Source organism: Ambystoma mexicanum, chromosome 3q, assembly GCF_040938575.1.
Source record: "Ambystoma mexicanum isolate Mex_15411 chromosome 3q, UKY_AmexF1_1, whole genome shotgun sequence".
Lineage (NCBI taxonomy): Eukaryota > Metazoa > Chordata > Amphibia > Caudata > Ambystomatidae > Ambystoma > Ambystoma mexicanum.
Genome location: NC_090926.1, coordinates 1,065,401,511 through 1,065,427,995, shown reverse-complemented (window position 1 = coordinate 1,065,427,995; position 26,485 = coordinate 1,065,401,511). Strand labels below are relative to the sequence as shown.

The 26,485-nt window shown below is 48.7% G+C and overlaps 1 protein-coding gene and 1 long non-coding RNA gene across 2 annotated transcripts in view; one reads left to right on the top strand and one right to left on the bottom strand.

Annotated features, from left to right (window-relative positions):
- Window positions 1–913: 913 nt before the first annotated feature.
- LOC138583238 (uncharacterized) overlaps window positions 914–26,485 on the top strand; it is a 45,397-nt gene continuing 19,825 nt past the window's right edge. The window contains exon 1 of the long non-coding RNA XR_011305191.1: window positions 914–991. This is a non-coding gene — a long non-coding RNA (uncharacterized lncRNA). The remainder of the gene's footprint in view (window positions 992–26,485) is intronic.
- On the bottom strand, window positions 4,944–10,630 carry NPB (neuropeptide B). Its single transcript, XM_069655298.1, has 2 exons — window positions 10,211–10,630; window positions 4,944–5,207 (listed from the first exon to the last, which is right to left on the bottom strand). The coding sequence occupies exons 1-2, from the start codon at window positions 10,481–10,483 to the stop codon at window positions 5,079–5,081; spliced, it is 402 nt and encodes a 133-aa protein (XP_069511399.1). The 5' UTR covers window positions 10,484–10,630; the 3' UTR covers window positions 4,944–5,078.

Below are 26,485 nucleotides of genomic sequence, written 5' to 3'. Positions count from 1 at the left end.
GTACAGAGTGAATGAGTAAAGAACCATTATTGAAAACGCTGGATTTACCCCCAAAATAGCATCACCCAAATTCTGGTTGTGGGAGAGCTAGAGTGTGAGAGGTGGATATGTCAAAGAAAAACAGAAGGAAATAGAAAGGGCTAAGATAGGCCTCATTACAAGTCCGACGGTAACCCTGCCGGTGCTACCATCGGGTTGGCGGAGGACTTGTATGATTTACCGGCGCCTGACATGTCGGCAACACTGGGGGATTACAACCTGGGCGTTCAGGAAAGTCAGGCGCCGGTAAATTCTAATTCCCCATTCCCAGTGAGTCGCATAGAATGAGAATTGTTAAAGATAGGATGTATTAACTGAAATGTATTCTGATATGTATTTATATTGTGGTAAATTGAAAATTAGTTTTAAAAGATTTTTTTTAAAAGAGAATTTCTTTCAAACTACACCGAACTGTATTGGAGCAGAGGGTGGCACTGGACAAGTCTACAAAAGAGATGGGTTAGGTTAGGGGGATTAGGAGGTGGGGTTGGGGAAGCAATAAGGGGGGGCAGAACTATCTGAGCCTGGAATAGAGTATGGCTAACTAAACCCTTACCGTGCTAACGTAGTGGGGGGTCTCCTCCGCTGCATGTCCATGGGCGGGGCCCTGCCTCAGCCCTCACCCTGGCTAAAATCAGGGTGAGGGCTGGGCTGGGGCCGACTGTGGATGGCGGTGCTGGAAGGAGACTGTGTCTCCAGCCCACTGCCCCACGTGCAGGTGGGGAGACCCGCTCAGCCCTCACCCTGTCTAATATCAGGGTGGGGGCTGGCCTGGCGCCGACTGTAGATGGCAACACGGGAAGGAGGTGCTCTACCTCTGGCTCCCCTGCCGCATCAGAGAAGAAACCAGGAAGCTCTCCATGCTTCCTGTTTCCTGTTTGGGTGCAGCATGGGAGCCGGAGTCCTGGAGTGACAGAGTGGACTGGCGGGCCGAAGCTGTCAGGGGTAACAGGTAAGAACGCTTTTCTTTTTTAAATGTGTATTTGTAATGTGTGTTTTATACATGCCTGTGGTGCGTGACAGATGTCTATTTATGGGTGCAGAACAGTTTCTAGTCCATTAGGTGCCCAGGGTAATAATTAGAATGCGCCCTCCTCCCCCACTTGCTCACAAACTACATTGTGGCTTATCTACAGATTTATAATGAAGGATGTGCCAGCCCTGCTTATGCCCTGACTAGATGACGATCTAATAATTGAACAGAACGCGTCTGTGTAGTGTATTCGTCATCAACACTCAATTCAGACGTCCATGGTCACTGCAGATGCTAAAGTTAACAATGTATTGCATGGAATTGTGTGGTCCAAAAGGTTGGGTTGGCATGAGGGTGGCCAAGTTGTGCATGTTACTGCTTTAATGGTGCAAAGAGGTGACTGCTTACTTAACTGCTGAGATTAGGATTCCAGATGAAATTAGTAGACTGCCTACCACACTCTTTGTGTTCACTCTTCACCAGTGATTCACCAGTGATAGAAATACCAAAAAACTTACCAAAAAGTATTGGTACTGTGACTCCAGCGGGGGAGAGAGTAGGAAGGAAGGAGCAACGTGCAACACGTTTTTCAATGGTTGCAGTCATGCTGGTTGACAGCCATTTGAGTTCAAATAGATTTTAGTTTAGCTGTAACTGTTATCCGGTGGTAAAGTGGAGATGCGTGTTTTAACTTCCCAAAGAACGGTTCTGGAATGCTGAAAATGGTTGCAAAACGTAGTGGAGCTGTTAACAGTCAAAAACAGTGGTAGTGTAACACCGCTCCCGACCGTTCCCGCTCACTACGACCACTGCTCTTCACTTACCTTAAAACGCACTGTTGCCAGGCGTTGTACCCATCAAGCCTGTAAGTATTCCTTTCCTGTCTCACCCAATCAATGAGTAGCTGGGGCAAGCAATGAAGTCGGGCGGCCGGGAGTCCAAGACAAGAAGTCAGGCGGGCATGCTCCTGGTAAGTTTTATTTTTTTACATTTTATTTTTGGGCTGGAAGCGGCTCCGCTAGCAGTGTCGCTCGTGTCGTGAGTCTACCCTCTTAAGGGTAGTCTCACATCACGAGTGCCACCTCTGAGCTGGCGGCCGGCCACAGTGCTGTGCCCTTCAGAACAAATGCATCCCGGGAGCCGGAAGCGGCTTTGCCCGCCCCAAGAAACGGGCCTGCGTGGGTGAGTGACTGGTGGGTGAATGGGTTTTAACGTGATTGTGTGTGTTATCTAAGTGAGTGTTCTGGGTGGGTGCCCATATGGAAAATGCAGTGTGAGTCAATGGGAGAGAAGGTGTATGGATGAGTGACTGGTGTGTGAAAGAGCATGAATGTGATTGTGTATGCGTGTGTGCGCATGTTCTGGGTGGGTGCCCTTGTGGAGAATGCATTGTGAGTGAAAATGAAAGTGTGTGTGTGTGTGTGAGAGTGTATATATATATATATATATATATATATATATATATATATATATATATATATATATATATATATATATATATATTGTATTTTGTATTTTGGGTGGCTTCCCGTGTGGAGAAAGCTGTGTGAGTGATTGTGAGAGGTTTATGGGTGAGTGAGTGACTGGTGGGTGAATGACGTGAGTGAGCCTGAGGCCTGGAGTGACGGGTATACAAAAAGGTGTATGGGTGACTAAATTGTGGGTGAATGGGTATGAATGTGAGTGTGTGAATGTTATGGGCAGGTGCCCGTGTGGAGAATGTAGTATGAATGTTCTGGATGTATGTGTGAGTGAATATGGGTGAGGGTGTATATGTGAATGAGTATGAATGTGATTATGCATGTGTGTGATGTGCTGGTGGGGCCAGTAAGAACTGGAGCATTGTTGGCATTTCCTTAAGTGGCATGGCTTGTTTTAATGTTCTTTTTTGGGCAAAGCCAAATTGATGTGTTATTACATGGCTAGACTGGCCTTTTGGTACAGCAAGCCTAGCAATTTCTTAAAGTACTGAGATGGTTTGGCAGAGGGAGAAGTTTGAAAACCTGAGCGCTCGTACGTTTATGTAAGAAGTGTATTTGGCTGCGGGTAAATGCAAGGTGTGGGTCGCCTGCCAAACTTGCCACAATTTGTAAATTACAGAACAGAGGTTGCATTCACACTGCGCACAAATCACAAAAGTCCATGCGTAAATTCCATGTATTTAATTGATTGTAGGTCAGCCTGACATGTGTTTCGAGCTATGTGCTCTTCGTCCGAGGCTGAACACACTATAAACAAATGAGTTTTAAAACCACATCAAAATAATGTGTCCATTGAGGTAACACAAACCAAAGGACAGTTTAGCAGGGCAGAGAACCGTAGGACGCCTGACAATTCATTTAGGTTGGCACAAATAAAAGGCAATAATGATTCCAGAATTATGCATTCACAAGAACATTTCTTGAAGTGTCATGAGATGTTGTACCGGTATTCATGATAAAGCAAGCATGATAATTATTATTACTTGACTAGACTGGTATTTTGGTGCAGCCAGACTAGCCATTGCTTACTGTGGCATAATATTTTTTATTACCAGGTATTTATGGTAAAACAAGCATGATAAGTGGTATTATTTAGCTAGAATGCAATTTGGAGCAGCCAGTCTTGGCATTTCTTACAGTGTCATGACATTTTGTACAGAGCATCTATGATAAAGCAAACAAGCATGGTAAGTATTATCACGTGACTAGACTGGCATTTTCATGCAGACAGTCTAGCCATTGCTTTATTTGGCATCACATTTTTTACTGGGTATCTATTATAAAGCAAGCCTTTTAAGTGCTACTTCATGGCTAGACTGACATGTTGGTGCAGCCAGCCTAGCTATATATTACTGTGGCTTGGCATGTTTTACTGAACATCTATGATAAAGCAAGCAAAGTATTATTTTGTGTCTAGACCATTGGAGCCAGTTCTGACATGTTTTCAGATTGTGGCATGGCATTTTTAATGGTAAAGCCAATAGGGGTATGTTTGTGCGTGTCGGTACTGGCGTATATTGGCAGAGCCAGATTGAGCATTTTTCTTAAAATATAATTAAAAGCATTATGAGCAAAGCAAACCTGAGTATGTTCCTATATGGGAATACTGGCATATATTGGGGCAGCCAGTATGAAAATGTATGGCCATTGCCAGCATGAACATGGTTTTTATACTGGCATTTATTGTGGGGAAAGGTATGAAAATGCATTGGGAAATGCTCCTCTGCACTGTTTGTGACTTGCATCTGTTGGATTTTTTCATGGGTTACTCTACAGAACAGGTTGCAAACTAGCTTTTTACACAGTGCTTCACAGAAAGTGTGCTATAATGCACCATTTTAACCCATTATTCAAAAAACTTTCTCAGCAGGAGAACCACCTAAATCCGCTTTTGTGTCTTGGACACTATTGGTAGAATTAGTCGCTCTTGCATACTTATAGCAAATATTTACACCCCTCCAATTAAAAAATTCACCAGCCGGCACTGGTTGCGGTCCATTCGGGTGCCAGGGGCCGTGCATAACACCCTTGTTTCTACGCTAGATGAAAGATTTAAGCTTTGGTTATAAAAATATACTTGCATCTTTCCCCTAGCGCAGTGCACGCAGGCCGCTGCAGTGGCATGATCATCGCAGGCATGGATATTGCGCTCGCATGGTGGTCCAGGCTTGTGGAGCGGCCTGTGCTTTGTTGAGGCTCTTGGGGGGGGGTTAACATAGCTCGCAGGGTGGGGCACCTAATTTTGTATTACGCCACTGCCCTCCCGCCTCCTAAACAGAAGGACTCGACACTGAGCAGGTCTTTTAAGGCTGATTTTATTCATCAAACATATCATTTCTATACAGTGAATCCACTTGTCCTGCCGGAGCAGGTCAATGGAGAAAAGCCAAGTACAGAGTCTTTTGCGCACGGCTCTAGGCCCAGGGAGGGGGGGGAGCCCAGGTCTCGGCTCCAAGAGAGGCAGTGTTAGTATGTTTTGGGAGTGAGTTGGGGGTCTCCATTTTGTTCCTGAAGGAGATGGTGAAGGCGCCGAGCCCCCCCGCCCCGGCAGTGCACCGCGCCGTACGGTGACTTCAGCGGGGTTCTCAGGCGCTGACACAGTCCGAAGAGTCGAGCGAGAGGAAGACCTCGGCCTTACATTGGAAGGTGCTGGTCCCATCCTGGAGCAGCTCACAGCTCTGGAGATTGGGGGCGATGTCCTTCACGCACACGGCCTGCCAGAAAGGGGGGGCAAAGGCAAGCGGTTACCACCACAGCGAAGCTCACACAAAACACCGCACATGAAAGCTGTCAGGGCCATCAGCAGCCAGACTAGGTTAGGGGGGAACCCGCCGGGAGACTTCCGGGCAGGTAGCAACTCACCATGGGAATGTTATCAGGCGGAGAGTGTGCTGATATGGCATTGCGTGGAGGAGAGAGGTGGGGCGGGTGGTGTGTAGAGCAGAGGCCTAAGGTGAGGAGAGTGCAGTAGAGAGAGCAGGGGTAAGGAAAGAAGAGCAGAGATGGTGTGGACCTCGCAGGAACAGAAGAGAGTGGGCAGGCGACTGCATGGGGTGAGACAGAATGGGAGATGGTAAGATCAGGGCGAAAGAGAGAAAGGGGGCGACCCACCGAGAGGCTGAACATGTTCTGTTATCCACATTTTATTCTGTGTGCATCACCAGCGTAGTGGTCTTAAGGCGACATAGGTCTGAAAGGTGACATATTGTGACCCTGCCGTGGTGTCACCAGACCTTAGTCTGTGGAAAGGAAGAGGAGGTGTGGGAAGGAGGCGATAGAAAAGAACCTCCGGTGAACCCTCTGTTCCTAATGAGAAACCTTTTTTTCTTTTAGGTCAATGTTCGAAGTGGGCGGGAGCGGGGAGCGGTGCTCCTCTACTTTAAAAAAAAGTTTTACTGTTCCTATACTTTTATTTTAAAAAGAAACCATTCCGGAATGGGTTCGTTTTACAATAAAAGTTAACAAATAAGTTGAAAAGTGCACTTCAGTGCGGTGCACTGAACATTACCTTAAATAGCAGGTGTGTGTGTTTGGGGGTTTGGATTGCACGTGGGAGGGGGGCGGCGATGGGGTTTGTGGGAAGCAGGGGTCAGGCCAGCAGGGAGCATAGTTCCACTACTTCTTTTCCACCCCTACACCACTGCTTTAGGTCGTCACTGACAGCTATCATTAGAGATGAGGTGTTACAGATTGCTAGTTGGAAATCCTGGAGTGAAGGGATGGCCGGGTTGGAGTGGAGGGAGCCCTGGGATCTTGATGGAGGGAAGCCCATTAGTGTACCCGACCCACACCATGACCTGAAAAAAACCCATCGTTTTTACACACTCGAAAAGACAAACCCTGGAACCATCTGTCAGGGCCAGGCAGTTATTAAAGCCTCCGTGACAAAGGAATGTGATATGTTGGTGTTTTTGTTAGAGTCAGTGTTGAGTCATGTGGGGCGATGTTTGCAAGCTTAGACCTGTCAAGTCAAAACCACTATTTTCCGCAGTACTGTAATGTCTTTGGTTGAATTATCTGTTCCACCCAATGTTATCTCCTCCTATGAACGGTGTCGCTTCCAATGGCCATTCCCACCTAACGTGGTGCTTCACCCCTCATGTGGGTGTGTTCCTCCCGTTGCCTTCACATAATCCTGCCCCAATCAGGTGGGGGTTATACCCCTTAGATTAGTGTGAGCCTGTTGTGTAGGCACATTCTTCTTTACACGCACATGTTCGCTTCCTCATGTGACCATGCTCTCCTCACAGGCATGTGAATTTATTGTCATTATGAAGATTTGATGGGGATGCCCCTCCCCCTTACTTCTAGGGTTATTCCTTATGTGATGGCACTCCCATCATGTAGATGCCGCCCCCCGCCTCCATCATGCCTCTGATCGTTCCTTATGTGGTGCACCTCTCATCATGTGGATGATGTTGCCCCCTGTGCAATTCCCTCTTGTCTGCATAAGTCAAGTATTTAAATTGCAAACTTAGATACACTGGGGCGAGTTTCCTAGGAGCATGCATCAATCGTCATGCAAAAGTAATCTGAAACGCTATTCACATCTTTTAGCTTTCATCCTGGTGTGTTAAACAGGATGTTGCCGCAAAGAAAACAGCTCCTCCCAGAAAGGAAGTGTCTTCATGAAAGAAACATTGACTGGAAATTGCATTGCGGATTCCCTGTCTGCTTGTGAAGCCAGAGTGTTCAGAATGCAGTCAATAACATTGGTTATTGACTGCGCGCTGAACGTTTCGATAGGTTGAGAGGAGGTCAATAAGGATCTCCATGTGCAAATATGGCAGAGTTATGGTGGGCGCATTTGCTTGTCGAGATGTTTGAATGGTCTATCTTTAGATGAACAATTTACCAAGTGACACAGTCTGCGATTTAGGTCAACATTCAGAGCGAATGCCTGGAATCAATGACATTAAAAAAGCAGCCATTACTCAGTGACACATCTGTTGCTATAGAGGCTGCACTATATCATCCTTCCTTCTTGCTTTGCTGCGGCTGCCAACAAAATATGGCCCTATGAAAAGCCGACGGCCATAAGCTGTGGGAAGGGTCATTATCCCATGTGATAATGGCCCCTCTCAAGGCCTTTTAGCAATTAGCACATAGTGGTACTAGCAAATCATATTTTGGTGGTGAAGTAAAAAGCATTAGTTTAATAATGAGCAAACAAATCAACAATCTTAGAGAAAAATATATGTGGTTTTATTTTTTAGTTTATAAATAACAGGAATATCTAGGTAAGTGTAGCATTTCAATTGCAAACTTAAACGGGAGTGGGTTTAATATGAGCATTCATTAGGGATCACGAACAATTAAACGGTTTCACTATAAGAAAGTGATAGTATTTTCCTATATTTTACCTAACTCTTCAGTATGCTAAATAGGATGCTGCAGTGAAAAAGAAGGTCCTCCTAGCAAGGAAGTGTCTTCTTGAAATTCATCTAGCCTGGAAATGGCATAATTGGTTCTCTGCTATTGAAGTCAGAATGTTCATAATGCAGTCAATACCAGTAGTTAGTGACTGCACTCTGAACATTCTGATTGGCTGAGAGTAGAACCGTCATTATTTCCATGTGCTAATATTAATTATGAATTTGAATGGCACTGCTGATGAATGCAGGGGCACATGAAGGTAGCACAGCTGGTTAATGCACCGAATAGAGAGATCTGTCTTCAAGCTGCAGATCACATGTTTGAATCTGACACATATGACTTTCCCTATCAGACTTCTGAGACTGATACAATGATCACTCTCGGGAAAATGAATGGTAATCTTGTTAAGGTCACTTAAGAGACCAATTAGATGTTAATGTGTATTGAATAAATCACCTGCAATAATAGTCACCTCCACCCACACTATTGAAACCATTATCTTCCATCTCGTGCCTCCCGCCCCCCACTGTCTGTCACTGCCCCTCCATATCATGATTCCCTCCCATTCTATCTCATAGTTTTCTGGTCTCCCGGTGGTCTTCTTCCATCTCATGGCCTTCCACTGTGTCTGATTTGCCTACCCGTCGTGGGTGATCTTCCATCTCCAAGCCCCCTGCTCTTCCTCAGTCCCCAGGCCTTTTGGTCCCCTTCCACCTCCTTGTCTCCCCTAGCCTCCTTGTCTCTTCGTAGCCTAGACCTTCTTGCTCTCTGTCCATCTCCTTTGACCCCAGTTCCTAGTCTCTCATCATCAACTGGTCTCCACCGAGCTCAAGGTCCATGGATATTGTCCCCACCTTACAAGTCTCACCTCCAGTTCTCTATTTATTTGCTTAACTCTGATCACCACCAGGGTGTCAGTCTTCTTCTGTGTCCCGGAATCCCTCCAATTCCTAGTCTATCTCTAAACCGGAGTCTTGCCCCTCCTTATCTCCTGGTCACCTGTTCTCCCTGCATCACTTCCCATCTCCTGATCTCCCTTCCGCTCAATGTCTTCTGATCTCTGCACATCCTGGCCCTCTGGTCACCATGCCAGTTTCAGTCTTCTACATATCCTGGTCTTCCACTAATTCCTATTCTTCCTGAGGTTCCTGGTCTCCTTCCATCTCATGGTCCCATGATCTCTCTCCCTCTCTCAGATCTCCTGCTCCATGGGCATATCCTGACTTCCTGATCACCCCTCATGTATCACTCTTTCTATGTGTCCTGGTCTCCCTCCAGCTCAATGTTCGCTGATCTGGCTCTCTGATCTCCTACTATCTCTTCATACCCTGGACCCCTGATCACCACCCACATATCAGCCCTCTTCTGTTTCCTGGTCTCCCTCTAATTCCTGGTCTGGCTTGAGGTACTTGCCCCATGCTTTCCCTCGATCCCCTGCTTTTCCTTTATCTGCTGGTAGGGCAAACTGGGACAAAGATAAGATCACAGTACCACAAAAGGGGTCGGCATTTGCAAACAGGAAAGGAAGACTTTTTTAAATACAAGTTTGTTTTTTTAGCAGTACCTGGGGCACGATTCTGGGAAAATGTGCGGCCCCATCTGCGCAGAATACCAAGTCGTGAAACTGGCCCCCGGAACTGCCACACATTGGTTTGGCAGATGTCCCTTTGGGCATTGCCTGAAACCTACCTCGGGGTCTCCACCCCACTCTTGGACTGTCTATCTCCATGTCCCTCGGTTTTACTCTCTATCCCGGGCCACCTGGCTCACTCCATCTTCTGGACTTCAGACCTCCCTCTGTTTCATGCTCCCCTGGTCTCTTCAGGTCCTCTGGTCCACCTCTACTCCTAGTCTGTCTTCCTTCGGTGTTATCCTTCGGTGTTAAAGTCTCCTCCATCTCTTGGTCCTAATGACACCCTCCATCTCCTGCTCTCCCCTCATCAACATTTGCCCCTCCCTAATCTTACAGTCCCGCCCCATCACCCAAACTCAAACGTTTTACAAAAAATGAATACTCTGATGTGACCCCCAGGCATGGTTTTCTGACCGTTCCCACAGTTATGACCTGTTCAAACCCAATAAAACACTCCGAGGTCTCCCTTGGTTAACAGTGGCCCACCCAAGTAAACGCAGCCAATCAATTCGGGTTCTTTTGCCTGAGTTTTAAGAATCTCTCTCCTCCCCATTGTCAGGCCCTATGTGTCCCGGGCCCTCGAGTCACCCAGACAATCCAACCTAGTCTCCCTCGTGCGCCGCCCCTCTAGTCTCGCGGTGAGCTCTTGTTCGTGTACTGCCTAGCGCGAGAGTCTCGCACCCGCGCCCTAGTCTCGCAAGCACTCACCATGCTCTTGAGGATGGCTCCCGGTTTGGGGCTGCCCAGCTCAGACATGAAGTTACTCGCGGCGCTGTTCTCGGCGCTGTCGGGCTCGGCCTCGGACCGGCGAATGTAGGGGGACCGGCGGATGCCAGACAGCAGCCCCGAGGCTCTGCCCACCGAGTAGTAGCTGGGGCCGGTGGAGGGCTTGTACCAGGCCTCGGCGTGCGGGAAGCTGAGAAGCAGAGAGAGGGCCGAGCAGAAGGCGACCAGCCTTAGGGACCTCTGAACGCCCAGCATCGTGCCTCCGGGAGCAGCCGACTTCAGTTTCAGGCGTGAGCAGGGGCCAGGGCGCGATGCCTGCGCTACTGGGGCCTCTTGGCGCTAAGCGTACGGCGTCGGGGCACGGCTGACTGGACGAGGTCGAGCTAGCCGGCAGTGTGCGCGCTCAAGGAGGCTCTGAGCACGTCAGGCTCCAGACCCCCGCTTATATAGGACATGGGGTGGGCATCAGCTGCGGAATCCGAAGCTGTCAGAAAAGGGCAGGGTGGATGGGAAGGGGGGGGGGTGGAGATTAAAAGGAGGAATTATGAGGGAAGGTGGAGGCATGGCGAGTGTGGGGGTGCGAGGAGAGGGGCTGTAGAGAGCTGGTGAGATGGAGACGAGCGCGTTGATGGGGAGAGGGAGGAAGGTGGAGGAGGTGTGTACGGGACTAACAGAGAAGGGTGAGATGATAAGAAGGGATCGTACACTTTAGGACACAACCATCTCATTTTTGCAGAACTATGTACACCTGACAGGACTGACACCCACTCATGCTATCACAAAACATGCTCCGGCCACCCCGCATCCCTCCTTGTGTTCCTCGCACCTCTCTCCAGCTTTCACATACCTGATATTGCCCTCACTACTTTTGTTTCTTCCAGTAGACAAGGTCTGACACCACTGGTGGAGGCACATCACTCCACACACGAGACTGGCTGCTCCGAGACTACGACGCTGCTGATTTGACGCACTATAAGAGCATATTAACATAGTGTACCATAACATAATGAGTGAAGGGGAGCTCGAGGTAGTGTAAACGAGGAGAGGGGGATTGGTCAGAGGAGATGAGAGAAAGGGTATGTGAGTGAGTAGGTGGGAGATGAGACTTAATAGGAGGAGGGAAGTAGTAGGGAAGGGTGGTATAATGAGATGAAGGCAGATTTGGTGGAGCTGAGGGCGATCCTTACATGGACGAAAGAGAGGGAGGCTGCTATAAGGGGAGCTAGGGAGATGGGGAAGTGGAACTATGGAATGAGTATGGGTGATGAGGGGAGATGGAGGTGGAGCTATCGAAAGAGTATGGGTGATGAGGGGAGATGGAAGCCGAGCTATGGAATGAGTATGCGGTGATGAGGGGAGATGGAAGCCGAGCTATGGAATGAGTATGCTGTGATGAGGGGAGATGGAAGCAGCGCTATGGAATGAGTATGGGTGATGAGGGGAGATGGGGAAGTGGAACTATGGAATTAGTATGGGTGATGAGGGGAGATGGAGGAGGAGCTATCGAAAGAGTATGGGTGATGAGGGGAGATGGAAGCAGAGCTATGGAAAGTGTATGGGTGATGAGGGGAGATGGAAGCAGAGCTATGGAATGAGTATGGGGTGATGAGGGGAGATGGAAGCAGAGCTATGGAAAGAGTATGGGTGATATGGGGAGATGGAAGCAGAGCTATGGAATGAGTATGGGGTGATGAGGGGAGATGGAAGCAGAGCTATGGAATGTGTATGGGGTGATGAGGGGAGATGGAAGCAGAACTATGGAAAGAGTATGGGTGATGAGGGGAGATGGAGGTGGAGCTATCGAAAGAGTAAGGGTGATGAGGGGAGATGGAAGCCGAGCTATGGAATGAGTATGGGGTGATGAGGGGATATGGAGGTGGAGCTATCGAAAGAGTATGGGTGATGAGGGGAGATGGAAGCAGAGCTATGGAAAGTGTATGGGTGATGAGGGGAGATGGAAGCAGAGCTATGGAATGAGTATGGGGTGATGAGGGGAGATGGAAGCAGAGCTATGGAAAGAGTATGGGTGATATGGGGAGATGGAAGCAGAGCTATGGAATGAGTATGGGGTGATGAGGGGAGATGGAAGCAGAGCTATGGAATGAGTATGGGGTGATGAGGGGAGATGGAAGCAGAACTATGGAAAGAGTATGGGTGATGAGGGGAGATGGAGGTGGAGCTATCGAAAGAGTAAGGGTGATGAGGGGAGATGGAAGCCGAGCTATGGAATGAGTATGGGGTGATGAGGGGATATGGAGGTGGAGCTATCGAAAGAGTATGGGTGATGAGGGGAGATGGAAGCCGAGCTATGGAATGAGTTTGGGGTGATGAGGGGAGATGGAAGCAGAGCTATGGAAAGAGTATGGGTGATGAGGGGAGACGGAAGCAGAGCTATGGAATGAGTATGGGGTGATGAGGGGAGATGGAAGCAGAGCTATGGAAAGAGTATGGGTGATGAGGGGAGATGGGGAAGTGGAACTATGGAATGAGTATGGGTGATGAGGGGAGATGGAGGTGGAGCTATGGAAAGAGTATGGGGTGATGAGGGGAGATGGAAGCAGAGCTATGGAAAGAGTATGGGTGATATGGGGAGATGGAAGCAGAGCTATGGAAAGAGTATGGGTGATATGGGGAGATGGAAGCAGAGCTATGGAATGAGTATGGGGTGATGAGGGGAGATGGAAGCAGATCTATGGAAAGAGTATGGGTGATGAGGGGAGATGGAGGTGGAGCTATCGAAAGAGTAAGGGTGATGAGGGGAGATGGAAGCCGAGCTATGGAATGAGTATGGGGTGATGAGGGGATATGGAGGTGGAGCTATCGAAAGAGTATGGGTGATGAGGGGAGATGGAAGCCGAGCTATGGAATGAGTTTGGGGTGATGAGGGGAGATGGAAGCAGAGCTATGGAAAGAGTATGGGTGATGAGGGGAGATGGAAGCAGAGCTATGGAATGAGTATGGGGTGATGAGGGGAGATGGGGAAGTGGAACTATGGAATGAGTATGGGTGATGAGGGGAGATGGAGGTGGAGCTATGGAAAGAGTATGGGTGATGAGGGGAGATGGAAGCAGAGCTATGGAATGAGTATGGGGTGATGAGGGGAGATGGAAGCAGAGCTATGGAAAGAGTATGGGTGATTTGGGGAGATGGAAGCAGAGCTATGGAATGAGTATGGGGTGATGAGGGGAGATGGAAGCAGAGCTATGGAAATAGTATGGGTGATGAGGGGAGATGGAAGCAGAGCTATGGAAAGAGTATGGGTGATGAGGGGAGATGGAAGCAGAGCTATGGAAAGAGTATGGGTGATGAGGGGAGATAGAAACAGAGCTATGGAAAGAGTATGGGTGATGATGGAAGCAGAGCTATGGAAAGAGTATGGGTGATGAGGGGAGATGGAAGCAGAGCTATGGAAAGAGTATGGGTGATGAGGGGAGATAGAAGCGGAGCTATGTAAAGAGTATGGGTGATGAGGGGAGATGGAAGCAGAGCTATGGAAAGAGTATGGGTGATGAGGGGAGATGGGGAAGTGGAACTATGGAATGAGTATGGGTGATGAGGGGAGATGGAGGTGGAGCTATGGAAAGAGTATGGGTGATGAGGGGAGATGGAAGCAGAGCTATGGAATGAGTATGGGGTGATGAGGGGAGATGGAAGCAGAGCTATGGAAAGAGTATGGGTGTTTTGGGGAGATGGAAGCAGAGCTATGGAAAGAGTATGGGTGATGAGGGGAGATGGAAGCAGAGCTATGGAAAGAGTATGGGTGATGAGGTGAGATGGAAGCAGAGCTATGGAAAGAGTATGGGCGATGAGGGGAAATGGAAGTGGAGCTATCGAAATAGTATGGGTGATGAGGGGAGGTGGAAGCAGAGCTATGGAATGAGTATGGGTGATGAGGGGAGATGGAAGCAGAGCTATTGAAAGAGTATGGGTGATGAGGGGAGATGGAAGCAGAGCTATGGAAAGAGTATGGGTGATGAGGGGAAATGGAAGTGGAGCTATGGAAATAGTATGGGTGATGAGGGGAGATGGAAGTGGAGCTATGGAAAGAATATGGGTGATCAGAGGAGATGGAAATGGAGCTGTTAAAGAGTATGGGTGATGAGAGGTGTAAATGGAGCTATGGAAAGAGTATGGGTGATGAGGGGAGATGGAAGCGTAGCTATGGAAAGAGCATGGATGATGAGGGGAGATGGAAGGGTATCTGGACTTTTCATCAAATTCAATTGCATCTAAGTCACTTCCATCAAATTTTATTCATCGAAAATCATTTCCATCGAAATGCCTTTTCTTTGAATAAAATTCGATGGATTTCGATGCTATTTTTATGTATCAATTTAGGGTTAGGGCAAGGGTTAGAATTAGGGTTGGGGTTTGGGTTAGGGTTAGATTAGGTGTTAGATTAGGGGTTAGATTTAGGGTTAGATTAATGTTAGATTAGGGGTTAGATTAAGGGTTAACAGGGACGGGGTTTCGGGGGAGGTTTGGGGGGACCCCCCGATATACAAAAAAACATTAAAACGTTACAAGGAGCTGGCCAGTGCCGAAATTTCTGCACTGGACAGCTCCATGTAACGTTTTAAAGTAGAAAATAAATGCAGCAAAATGTTATCTTTTACATTTAAAAGTACATAGCCATGGAAATTGTCCATTGTTATTTTCGATAGACAAGTTTCAATGGATATGTACTTTTAATGTAAAACAGAATTTCGATGCATTTATTTTCGATGAATAGTTTACGATGTATTGTCTTTTTGATGCATCTTTTTCGATGCAATGACCATAAACCAATGGAAGTGCTTCTATGGAAAAAGCAGGGGTGATGAGCATGGGTGATGAGGGGAGATGGGTGTGGAGCTATGTTGGGGTTTGCCCAGAAGCACTTTAAGACAAGATAGCAGCACCCGTGAGATGGATGGGGGTGCAGATTAATTCTCCAACACCAAATCAATAATGACAACTCAACGGTTTGGCAAAGGGAGTCCGTTTAATGACAAGTACAAAAAAATGGAGAGTCTCATGAATATCAGCGGATGCGTGATCTTCTCTCTCGCTTCACAATTCCAACAAACTTCATAAAAAACATAACATTCATACTGAAAACTCTTCATCATTGACGTTTAACTTTTAAAAGTTGGTATGCAATTCTGTTGGTTCTAGAAAGGTAACTTTAATATAGGTGCTATATCTGTATATGGTAACAGAGTAAGGGGATTGGATAAATACTGTCAGGTGGGACATCTAAGCCCTACCTTCACAATGGCTACTGTAGAAGTCACTAAAAGTACGACGTCCCATTGGTTCTACTAACTATAGGACCCTAGATTACTTGGCCCACTGTGATTGGGTTGGCACCAACCCCACTCATACCTTTCAACTTTGCTTAGCAGCACGCAGAATGGTCGGCCAGGTGCAGCGTGCCCTTTAGTTCCCCCGGCCTTCGTCCAATTATTGTTACAATCTCAATCATCACTTTAGTAGCCATGGGCCTCATTACGACCCGGGCGGTAAGTACCGGTCATTACCGGCATGGCGCAAGTACCGTGTCCATGCTGGCAATAGACTGCTAAAGGCGTCCTATTATGAGAACGCGGGCACAAGCTTAGTGCCATGCCAGTAATGACCCCACCGCCATGCCGCAAAAGTGCGAAAAACCCCCCTTTCCGGCACCGAAGGTAGTGCAAATAGCTCCTCCGGCATCCAAGCCACCGGCATTAGTGGTGACCGCTAATAAGCGGAACCGGAAGTAGCGTCATTGCACAGGAACGGGAAAGAGCACTGCGGCCATCTTTAAAAACACAATCCATTGCTATCCACCACAACCAGGAGCCATCTGACCCCCAGAACTCTCTCACACCTCCAACACCACCTGCTGCATCTCACCATGCCAAAAGTTGTTAAAAAATCCACTGATCGCCTGCCCAAGGAGTGCTTTTCCCGAGAGGAATTGACCATGCTGGCAGAGACGTTGCAGGAACACGCTGATGTTGTGTTCTCCACCGACATGTCCCGCCCTGCGGTGCAGCGCAAGAAACAAATATGGGTGGAGGTCGCCCAGAAAGTAAGTGCCGTTGGCACCATACCCCGCACTCCCAACGATTGCTGTAAGCGCTGGGACGATCTGCATTTGCGTGTGCGGAGCATCCTCTCCGCCATCCGCAACCTGGGAATGGTGACAGGCGGAGGTGCGGACTCCCCCATCAAGTTGCAACCATGGGAGGAGATATGGCAATTGAGGGAGTAGGAGCCCCGTCATCAGCCGATGCAGGTAGGTGTCCCAAATGAAACAATGCTAATACCACCACGATGATGTCCACTTGAAATGACAGGCAGTGCACAGCATCATCTTGTCCACATGCATAATGCACCCCATATGTGATCCAACCCAGACGCCACCATGCATCACCCACCCAAAAGTAAAGCAACCCTTATGTCACTCCCCCAATGTTAACCATCTACCATTCCATATTAATGCAGCCACCCCAATGTATGCCCGATGCCCGTAGACCCATCACTAACCCTCTGCCTCTATTGGTCCCCCACAGGCACACATTCCGACAGCGGTGACGAGGACACCAGGGAGAAAGATGCCACACCACAGAAGAAGGCCAGGGCCGAGGAGGGAGAACACCGCCCCTCAACCTCAAGGGGCAGAGGCCAACCTGCACCACTGCTGAAGGCCAAGAAAACCACAGAGGCCACAGCACCAATGTGCACCACGGCACCCACAACAGCACCCACACCAGCCACCATCACCCAGGACGCATTGGCAGAGGGCACAGCATCGGCTGCCAGCAGCACAGTCGGTGAGACAGCTGCCACAGCAGCCATATTGGACGATGAGGCAGACGTACAGCTGCATGGCGCAACACCCGCCACAGGCCCCCTGCCCTCACCACAACTATCCCCATGCAGCGTGCAGGACGGCAGCATGCACGGGCTGTCACCTGGTGATTCATGGCCGGCAAGTTTCAGCCCCACGCCAACTGTGCCTGATGAACAGAACATTGTGGAAACCCCTCACACATGCACCCCAGTTACAACCAGCCAAGAGGGGATCAGGGCTATTCAGAGGCGCCAGGTGGAGCTCACAGGGCTGCTGACGCAGCAAATAATGGAATGTACCCGGGCAAGGGATGACATTCGGGATTGTGCTGCATCCCTGAAAACAGCCATCGAGTCCACCTCGAAGGACATTTGTGCCGAATTGGCAGCAGTGCGGCATGTCCACTCGGAAATGGTGGCAGCAATGCGGGCCATGCATCCACCACAGTTGCCAGGACAATCTGGAACATCATCTAATGCCAGCTCAACTAGGACCAGCCCCGTGCAAAGGTCTGGCAGGAACCTGCGCAGATCGGACAAGGGCGCACCTCCTGCTGGTAGAGGGGGAGGGCTGTAGATACAGCCAGCCATACTGGTCCGATGTGGACTAATGGTGCATGCCAGTGCACACCATGTTTGGGGAAGTCGAGGGGGCGGGGGGAGAGGGTGTGTGGGGGAGTTGAGGGGTGAGGGGGGAGAAGGTGTGTGGGGGAGTTCCGGGGGAGGGGGGAGAGGGTGTGTGGGGGAGTTCAGGGGGAGGGGGGAGAGGGTGTGTGGGGGAGTTGGGGGAGGGGGGAGAGTGTGTGTGGGGGAGATGAGCGGGGAGGTGTGTGGGGTGGAGGGCTTGTTCACTTTGTTATATTTCTTTAATGCACATTTTGGTAACTCATGATTTATATGTGTGGACATTGCTTATTGCGTACGTGTGCTTTATTGGTGAACAGTCTACAGTTTCCTAGTCCCTGACACACCCAGTGCCCCGAGTGCCACCTCCATGTCACACTCCCCGTCCATGTGTGCTAGAAACATTGGTTGATCAGAGTCTAACGCATGGCACGTCCCTCCTGTGCATCGCTCCCTCCCTGAGGTGCTGCCCCATCCCCACCCTCCTCATCCTCATCGTCAGGTGGTTGCAGTTCAGCGTCATGGGGCAGGGGCACATTTCGTCTGATGCACATATTGTGTAGCATGACACATGCCATGACGATCCTGGCCGCCTTCTCATGGCGGTACAGGAGTGCCCCACCAGACCTGATGAGGCAGCGTAACCGTGCCTTCAAGAGGCCAAATGTCTGCTCAATCACCACATGGGTACGTGTATGTGTACGATTGTAGTCCTCCTCGTGCCTGTTCTGTGGGTTCTGGACTGGGGTAAGGAGCCACCTCTTCAAGGGATAGCCTGCATCACCTGCATTTGGGCAACAATGCATATGTGTAAGTCATCACATCATATGGGACGTGTATCAATGACACCATAGCATGCATTGATTTCCTGATTGCAACTACATTCGCATGCATGAATGCAGACACACGATGTGACTGCTATGTGTGTATTCCTCTTATGGACTGGTGTGCGTGCCATCAACTAGTGGGCGCAGGAGGGTCCAGTTCCTTGTGAGTGCTCATGCACTGTGTTAGTCCACGCCGGTTGTTTCTATGATCTGGCTGATGTCCAGTCATTTGTATGCTTTCATCCTGGCACCGTTGATGTCAGCCTCATGTTGATCTCACTACGCACAACAAATGGTGACATGCACTTTTGTTGGACCTCTGTGTCAGTGTAGTGGTGTATTAATGTATTTGGCCCTCATGTGACTCCTTTGTACGCAGTAATGGGGGACTGTCCTTTCAGTTGATGGTATTTGGTGCTGTGTATTGGCCATAGTAATTGCTTGTAGCTGCATTGTGTTGAGGGGGATACGGTCTGATTAAGTACGGTGCACATGTAGATGGCTATGGAATGGTTGTGACACTGCATCATTTACATGGTAGGGCAGCTTTCATCTTGCATTATGTGGTCAGGTGTCAGGTCCGGTCTGGCCTGCTTTGGGGTATGAGCATGGTCCATTCTCTCAGGCACTCGCAGCGAGGTGAAGTATGCATCCCCCCCCATCTCAGCCAGGTGAAGTATGCATCCCCCCCATCTCAGCCAGGTGAAGTATGCATCTCCCCCCCCATCTCAGCCAGGTGAAGTATGCATCTCCCCCCCCATCTCAGCCAGGTGAAGTATGCATCTCTCCCCCCCATCTCAGCCAGGTGAAGTATGCATCTCCCCCCCCCATCTCAGCCAGGTGAAGTATGCATCTCTCTCCAAATCACCTACCCCCATCGCATTTCCATGGGCCTAACAGATGGGATCTCTGTCCTGCATGTCACTCCATGTAGCGTGGTATCGTGGAGTTCCGCAGGACCATTGAATCATGGGTTGATCCGGGGTATCGGGCACAACAATGTGTGATGATCTTGTTTGAGTCACATACCATTTGCACGTTGATTGAGTGGTATAGCTTACTGTTGCGGTATGCTACCTCCATGGCATGTGGGACCACCAATTTCACATGGGTGCAGTCGATGGTGCCAATGCAACCAGGGATGCCGGCCAGTGAATGGAAACCAACTTTGGTGTTTGAGATCTCCTGGGCAGACCGTGGTAAGGAAATGTGGTCGCCTGTGTGATTCACGAGGGCATCAAGCACTTGGTTCAGCGTACGTGAGAATAATGGTTGTGATATGCCATGCATGTGCCCCACTGTGTGCTGATAGGTGCCTGTGGCCAGGAAGTGGAGCACTGACACTACCTTCAGTAGGGGTGGGATGGCGGTGCGTGATTCAATCAGGCTGACAATGTCGTCATGTATCATGTCCACAATGGTGGTGATGGTGTCCCGGTCCAGACGGTATAGGGTGTGGATCTGCACAGGGGTTATGTTGAATGGACTGGCTCTGATGCAAGGGATTGGGGGCTGCCTGCGTGGTGCCACTGGTTGCACTGGTGGGGCATGCTGGGCCTGCCTCGCCCTCCTTCTCCTCCTGCGTCTCCTCTGTGCTGCCTGTTGTTGTTGTTGTTGTTGCAGCAGTTCCACTGCAATCATGTCCTCCAGCCCCAGAATTGCTAGTAGTATTGGAATCATTTTGGAGTGTGACTGGGTGTGGGAAGGGGTGGGGTGTGCCCCTTTTGTGCTGACCCAGTCTGTATTGCCTCCACCTGTGCTGATTGTGTGCACCTGTGGCAGTTGGGAACACTGCACATGGCCGTTTACGGGTGGTCCGCGATGCCGGTATTTGCTCCATGCCGGTAAGGTACTTTTCGGGCTTCAGTAGGGCTTTATTTGCATGTCCGCCTGACTTGTGATGTTCCCCTGTTTGCGCTATGCCGATATTGGCGGCATAAAGGGTCGCGTGCCCGCGCTCCTGGCGCTATTAACGGCACCGTTAATCATGGTGCCGCTAATAGCGGGTTGGCGTGTCCTAATCATGTGGAGCGGTAAGCGATGCTGGTACCGGCATCGTTATTCACTTACCGCCCGGCTCGTGATGAGGGCCCATGCGTCAATTATTTCACTGTGGTTGGCCTCGAGACTGCATCTCCTGTCTGGAAAAGTTCTGATATCTTCGCCTGACCTGCTGCCATGCGTAGATATGAAAGTCTCACTTCTCCTCGCTTGGCTGGTCACGTGATTCAGACACCGTGAATTTGCCTCTTCTTCATGTAATTTGTGTATTTTATTTTCGTTTCACCCACCTCCGGCCTCCAGTTTCTTATCTTGGCCTTTCTGAAGCAGGATATTCTGTTCTTAGCTTCAATTAATTGTAGCTACTGTTTGTCTATTCTACTGATAGACCTTAGCTTTCTTGGCACGATTTGCCTCTGCTGAGTTTCATTTCTGCCGCTTATTCTCGATTTTGCTAAATATGAAGCTCTCCTCGTGTGGCCTTTGGTAACCTTTTTTTTAATTCTGCTTCTTGTGCAAAGTGGAAATATACTTATATAATGTGCTTCATTTGAGGTTGATATGTATAGGTGGTGCTCTACTAAGCATATCAAGCCACACGATTTTCTTAGCTTTCTTGCGGTTCCAAGCATATGTACATGCGTAAACTGGTCGAATATCTTCATCATGCTCATGGCTTAAGCTTCTTACATTTGACATCGTCCTTTCACTTTAGGTTCACGATGTCTCTTGCCCATGGCATTTCATCTCTTTACGTCATTCTCTGGTCATCATCACTTCTATGTGTGCGTCAGTCCGGGTTCTCGTGACATCACCATTCGTCTTCATTAAGACCTTTTTGGCTTCTTCAGGGACGGCACTTAGACAATCTTCATTTCGTTTCATTTGTTGATATGGTTTTCTCAATGGGTACCTTACTGTCCATGGTTTCCTTGTTATCGGTACTTCAATAGGCATTGTTCTTCTGATGGGTACTGGACAGAGCCCCACTTCGGCTCTCTGTTGGTTTATTTGCTCATCATAAGTCACATATTTCGGCCTGAACATTCCTGGTCCTTTGAAATGGACGGTTGAAGTGCGGGCTGTACTTGGGACCTCCTCTACAGGGTGATGCAGAGAGATGGACGTGGAGCTAAGGAAAGAGTATGGGTGATGAGGGGGATGGATATGGAGCCATGGAAAGAGGGGAGATGGATGTGGAGCTATGGAAAGAGTATGGGCGATGGCGAGAGATGGACGTGGAGCTAAGGAAAGCATATGGGTGACGAGGGGAGCTAGAAGTGGAGCTATGGAAAGAGTATGGGAGATGAGGGGAGATGGACATGGAGTTGTAAAGGAGCGGCAGGGGCACCCTTAGCAGCTACCCGGTTACCAGCAAGAGGATACTTGGGCCCCAACTAAATCCCTGCCGCAAGAACGGAACACTCAACCATAGGGCAAAGTTTACTGTCTTTAATATGAATCAAAACTTACAGGGATCACACTAGAGCAGCATGTCGTTTCCAGAGCTCTCGTCCTCCAAACGTGTGTCACACTGTTTTAATCAAAAGTGACGTCACAAAACATCTCTCATCCCCCTAAAACCTATCTAGATGGGGATTGGTAAGTTCAGGGAAACTACACATACAATTTCTTTATTTGATATTTATACGGTGCTTATACAACAAGACAGTGTTTCAAAGCGCCACGAAGCGGGAGGGAGCAAATAAACAATGAATAGATAGAAATGGATAGCGGTCCTACTAGGCCTTTTGACATTCAGAGTGTGCAAGTGCAGTGAAGAAATATTGAAAAGGTGGGGGTTCAGGCGGGGGTAAATGCTATTACGGGTGCCCTAGGGGAGAAGTGCCAGAGGAGCCTGTTGAGGAAAGCAACAAGTAAGTGCATGGGCAGAGACATTGCAGGTGAAGTGGCAGGTCTACCGGCCAACAGGTAAGTGCAGAAAGGAGACAAACCACCCGACAGGCAGGTGTGGGCTCAGAGGGCAGTGCAGGGTAGGTGCTGTGGGCGATTGGACTCTTGAGGTACCAGGCTGCCAATCTCAGCGACAGAGAGGATGGTTAGCACGGGAGGGGGAGAGGGAAGGAGAAGAGAAAGCTCTTCAGTTGTTTGCAAAAGTTCAAGATGGAGAGAGAGAGGGAGGCTGTTCCATAGGGGGGAGACAGCTGAGGAGAGAGATCCGCCCCAAGCTCTTTGCTTGGAGAGGCGTTTGATCACTAGAGAGTCGGAGCCAGAAGATCGAAGGGATATGGAAAGAGAGTATTTGGTGAGAGAGAGTTGTAGGTAGTGTAGTCCCAAGTCCCAAACAGCCTTGTGGATGATGCAGGGGGTCTTGAATTTCATACTTGCATAAACCGGGAGCCAGGGCTTGAGGCCAAGTATAAGTCTCATAGCCCTATTCTGGATTAGTTGTAGAGGACGGAGCGAAGAAAGAGGCAGATTGACGAAGAGGCTGTCACAGTAATCTAGTCTAGAGAGGACCAGAGCTCTGGAGTCATTGAGCTTCTGGGGGAAGGTGAGGAAATAGGGAATGACCTTAAGGAGGGTAAGTTGAAAGTGGGCCTTTTTGGCATGCTCCAAGATGTGAGGAGTAAAGGAGAAGGAGGAGTCGAAGATGACCGCAAGGTTTCTGGCCTCAGTGGAAGGAGAGGGAAGTGAGCCCATAGAGGATGACCAGTGTGCAGGATGGAAACGGGTAACAGGTGTCTCAATAGGAAGTATCTCAGTCTTACTGGCATTAAGAGAGAGATCATTGCAGGAGCACCAAGACTGAATAGCCCGCAGGCAGTCAGGGATGATAGAGGAGGAGGGAGAGGGGAGCTTCAAGAAGAGTTGTGTGTCATCTGTGTAACACTGAAAACGAGGAGAGAAGGCGGAGATCAGGTGAGCAAGAGGTGCAAGGTAGATGTTAAAAAGCCAAGGCAAGAGCATAGAGCCCTGGGGAACACCACATGTAGAGAGAGTGGTGTAGGAGGCGAAGGAGCCCAGGAGCACATGGGAAGGGCGGTCAGTAAGGGAGGAGGCCAACCAATCCAGTTCCCGGTTTGAGATACCAAGAGTATCTTGGAGCCGCTTTATGAGGATAGGATGGTTGACCATGCTAAAGGTGGAAGAGAGACCATGGGGAATGAGAACAGCAGGAGAGTTAGAGTCAAGGTTTGTGAGTAGTCCTTCATGAGTGTTCAGGAGAGCAGTTTCCGTACCTCTGGCTGCTCAGAATCAGATTGATGGTCATCTAAAAATTGAGCAAGCACAGTGTGTTGGGTCAGTTGGGGGATGACTAATAGGGGTTAGTTTGGTTATTGGATTGGCATTTCTGGTGGCTCCTCCTAGGACCACCTCTACATGCAACAAATACAAAGTTGCAGGAAAGTAGAGAAACTATTAGCAACTGCAACGTAATATGCCTTAATATGAAAGGTAGCTAAGTATTGGGTGAAATGGGTCTTCTCAGGCTTTGGACCATGGACAGCTACCAGGCCGAGTGGACCTTTTCAAGGCAATGGGAACGATTACGAAGCTACTGTGTGTTCCCCTCATGTGGCCATTTCTGAACGCCTAAGCCTGAGAGAGTACATCCAACTTTAAACCTGTGTAATAATTGTATCGTTCCACCTCTGCTTTGATGGGAACAGCTTCCCTCCATCTACATCGAGTGAATAGGCATTGTTCTGCTCTTCCAGGTCACGTGTCAAGAGACCACGAAATGGAGCTCCCTTGCTTGTAATTACAAGGATTTTGAGCTAAATTCCTTGCAGGTGTCCCATTGTCTTGGCAAACTGAAAGCTTTCCGTATCTGCTTGTCTTTGGCTAATATGTGCATTGTGTCCACACTGGGACCTCTCTCTGCCTGTCTTTAGCTGATTCAGGCTGTCAGCCTTTCCATGTATTCAAAGTCTGCCTCACCTTCCCCATTCATTTCAGTGCACCTATAGCTTCCATCCTTGTTCTAATGGCTTTCCATACCAGTCGCAATTAAGCGAATGCAAGCTGGGTGTATGTATTCTTGGCATCTTGCGGTTTTTGCTTATCAATGGATATGTGTATGTCTGTCCCCTATCCTGCGTCAGGCATAAGCATTTGTTTTGTGTCTATCTGCATTAAACTAATGAATGTTTGTGTAGCTTCATGAATGGATGCCTGTATGCTTCATGTCTACGTGCACCTAAGTCGTGATGTCAATGATAACATCATTGGTTTTCAACATTGTAGTCTGTCAACTTGTTCGATTGAGGGCAACTCTATCTCCTCCATATCGTCAATTATGAATGGCTGCCTGAGCAAGTAACGTTTCTCACACCTGCGTTACATCGTTGATGGTGATAAAGGACTCGGGAGTGATGTGCACCTATCGTTTCACTCTTTGGGCTGCAAGTCGGGTGGGGGTCACCCTTGGACCCCCATCTTCAATCCCCCCGCTGTTCGATGAGTCCACCACACTGCCTGGATGACTCTCCATATTTACGTACATTTTCAGGAGCCAGATCTTTGTTATTTCTCTGAGGTGCCCATAATAGTTTTCATGGTCATCCAAACTTCAGGTCAAATAACTGCAATATCCACTAGGGTTGCACCATAGCCATTTTCCCCAATAGTCGCATGTGTTGAAGGGGAACATGAACACAGTTCCTGCTGGGAACATAGGACATTGTGTCAACTGTGATTTCAGTGCATTATGGGTCTTTGTTTCTTTGTCTTCTTCTGTCTCTAAGTCCAGTAATACTTTCATCCCTATAGTTTTCTCAGTAGTTTTCCTGCATTGTGATATTACTACTCCGGTGACACAGAAGGTGTATAACACTAGTATTAATGCTGCAATCAGTACCTTCAGTCCATTAGCCATCTATGAGGGTATCCAGGAAAAGATGTCCGACAACCTGTTGTGGTCCTTCCCCACAGCATTTGTCTCTGCCTCCATTTTAGCGTGCAGGTCTCAGAGGTAAGTGATAGCTTCTGTCAGGGTCCCATTTTCTCTAGCATTGGCTAGTATGAATGTACAGCAAGAAGGCGTGATCTTGGTGCAAACGCCTCCCTCCATAGCCGTGACAAGATCTAGAACTTGTCGGTTCTGTACGGCCATTAACCTGACAGCTCTAAATTCTTCTTCGATGGTGTTGAACCCCTGAACAGTCAAGTGTATCGTCTGCATCAGCTCCCAATGTGTTATTTGGAGCCACTTGGCATTCACATTCGCTTGAACTGCTGGAACGATGAACGCAAAGAACATCTCCGTCCTGCTGAACAGCCTGTGTTCTGGTGGTATGAGCGTTCAGTGCATCTTCCATTTTTGATGATGCATAGTTCACTCTTGTCAGCTCTACAGATCTCTTTTTCCTTTGGTGAGCATCCATCTCGGGGAATCCATCTACTTGTATGTCTTTCCGGGATACTACTAATGCTGGTGTGTTTAACTGTAAGAGAGAGCATATCCCTCCCCAGTCTGGCAGTAATTGCATGTACGCCATCCACCCACAGGCCCAGTAGCTGTCCACCAGCATTGCTGTGCCAACCTTCATGCCTGGTATCTTTGATAATTGCTTGCATCCCTTATTCTCCCCAACCTTCACCAGACCGCCATTCTGGAAGCACAATGAAGCACTCTCGAGTGGTAAAATTGGCATAGGACCTGCTTAATTCTCTACACATGTGAGCAGCTTTGCAATTGCTTTCCATTCCTTGAGGTAGTTGTCATTTTCCCTCTGTACCCTTTCTACTGGAACTGTTAAGAGCGTGTGTGCTTTGCTCCCAACAATCCCATCTTTCTACCGCTCAGCTGTATTCATTTGTCCATATACTAGCAGCTGTGGTCTTTCCCAGCATCTTGGCATTCTCCTATCTTTTATCCTGTCTTGGGGCATTGTAATTCCTTTTGTGCCACTATTTTCGGTTCTCCTTCGTGTGGGTCATCAGGAATGTACTCTATTGTCTTATCAGTGCTCCAGTAGTCATCTATCATGTCTTGAGTCTTCATATGGGAACGTTT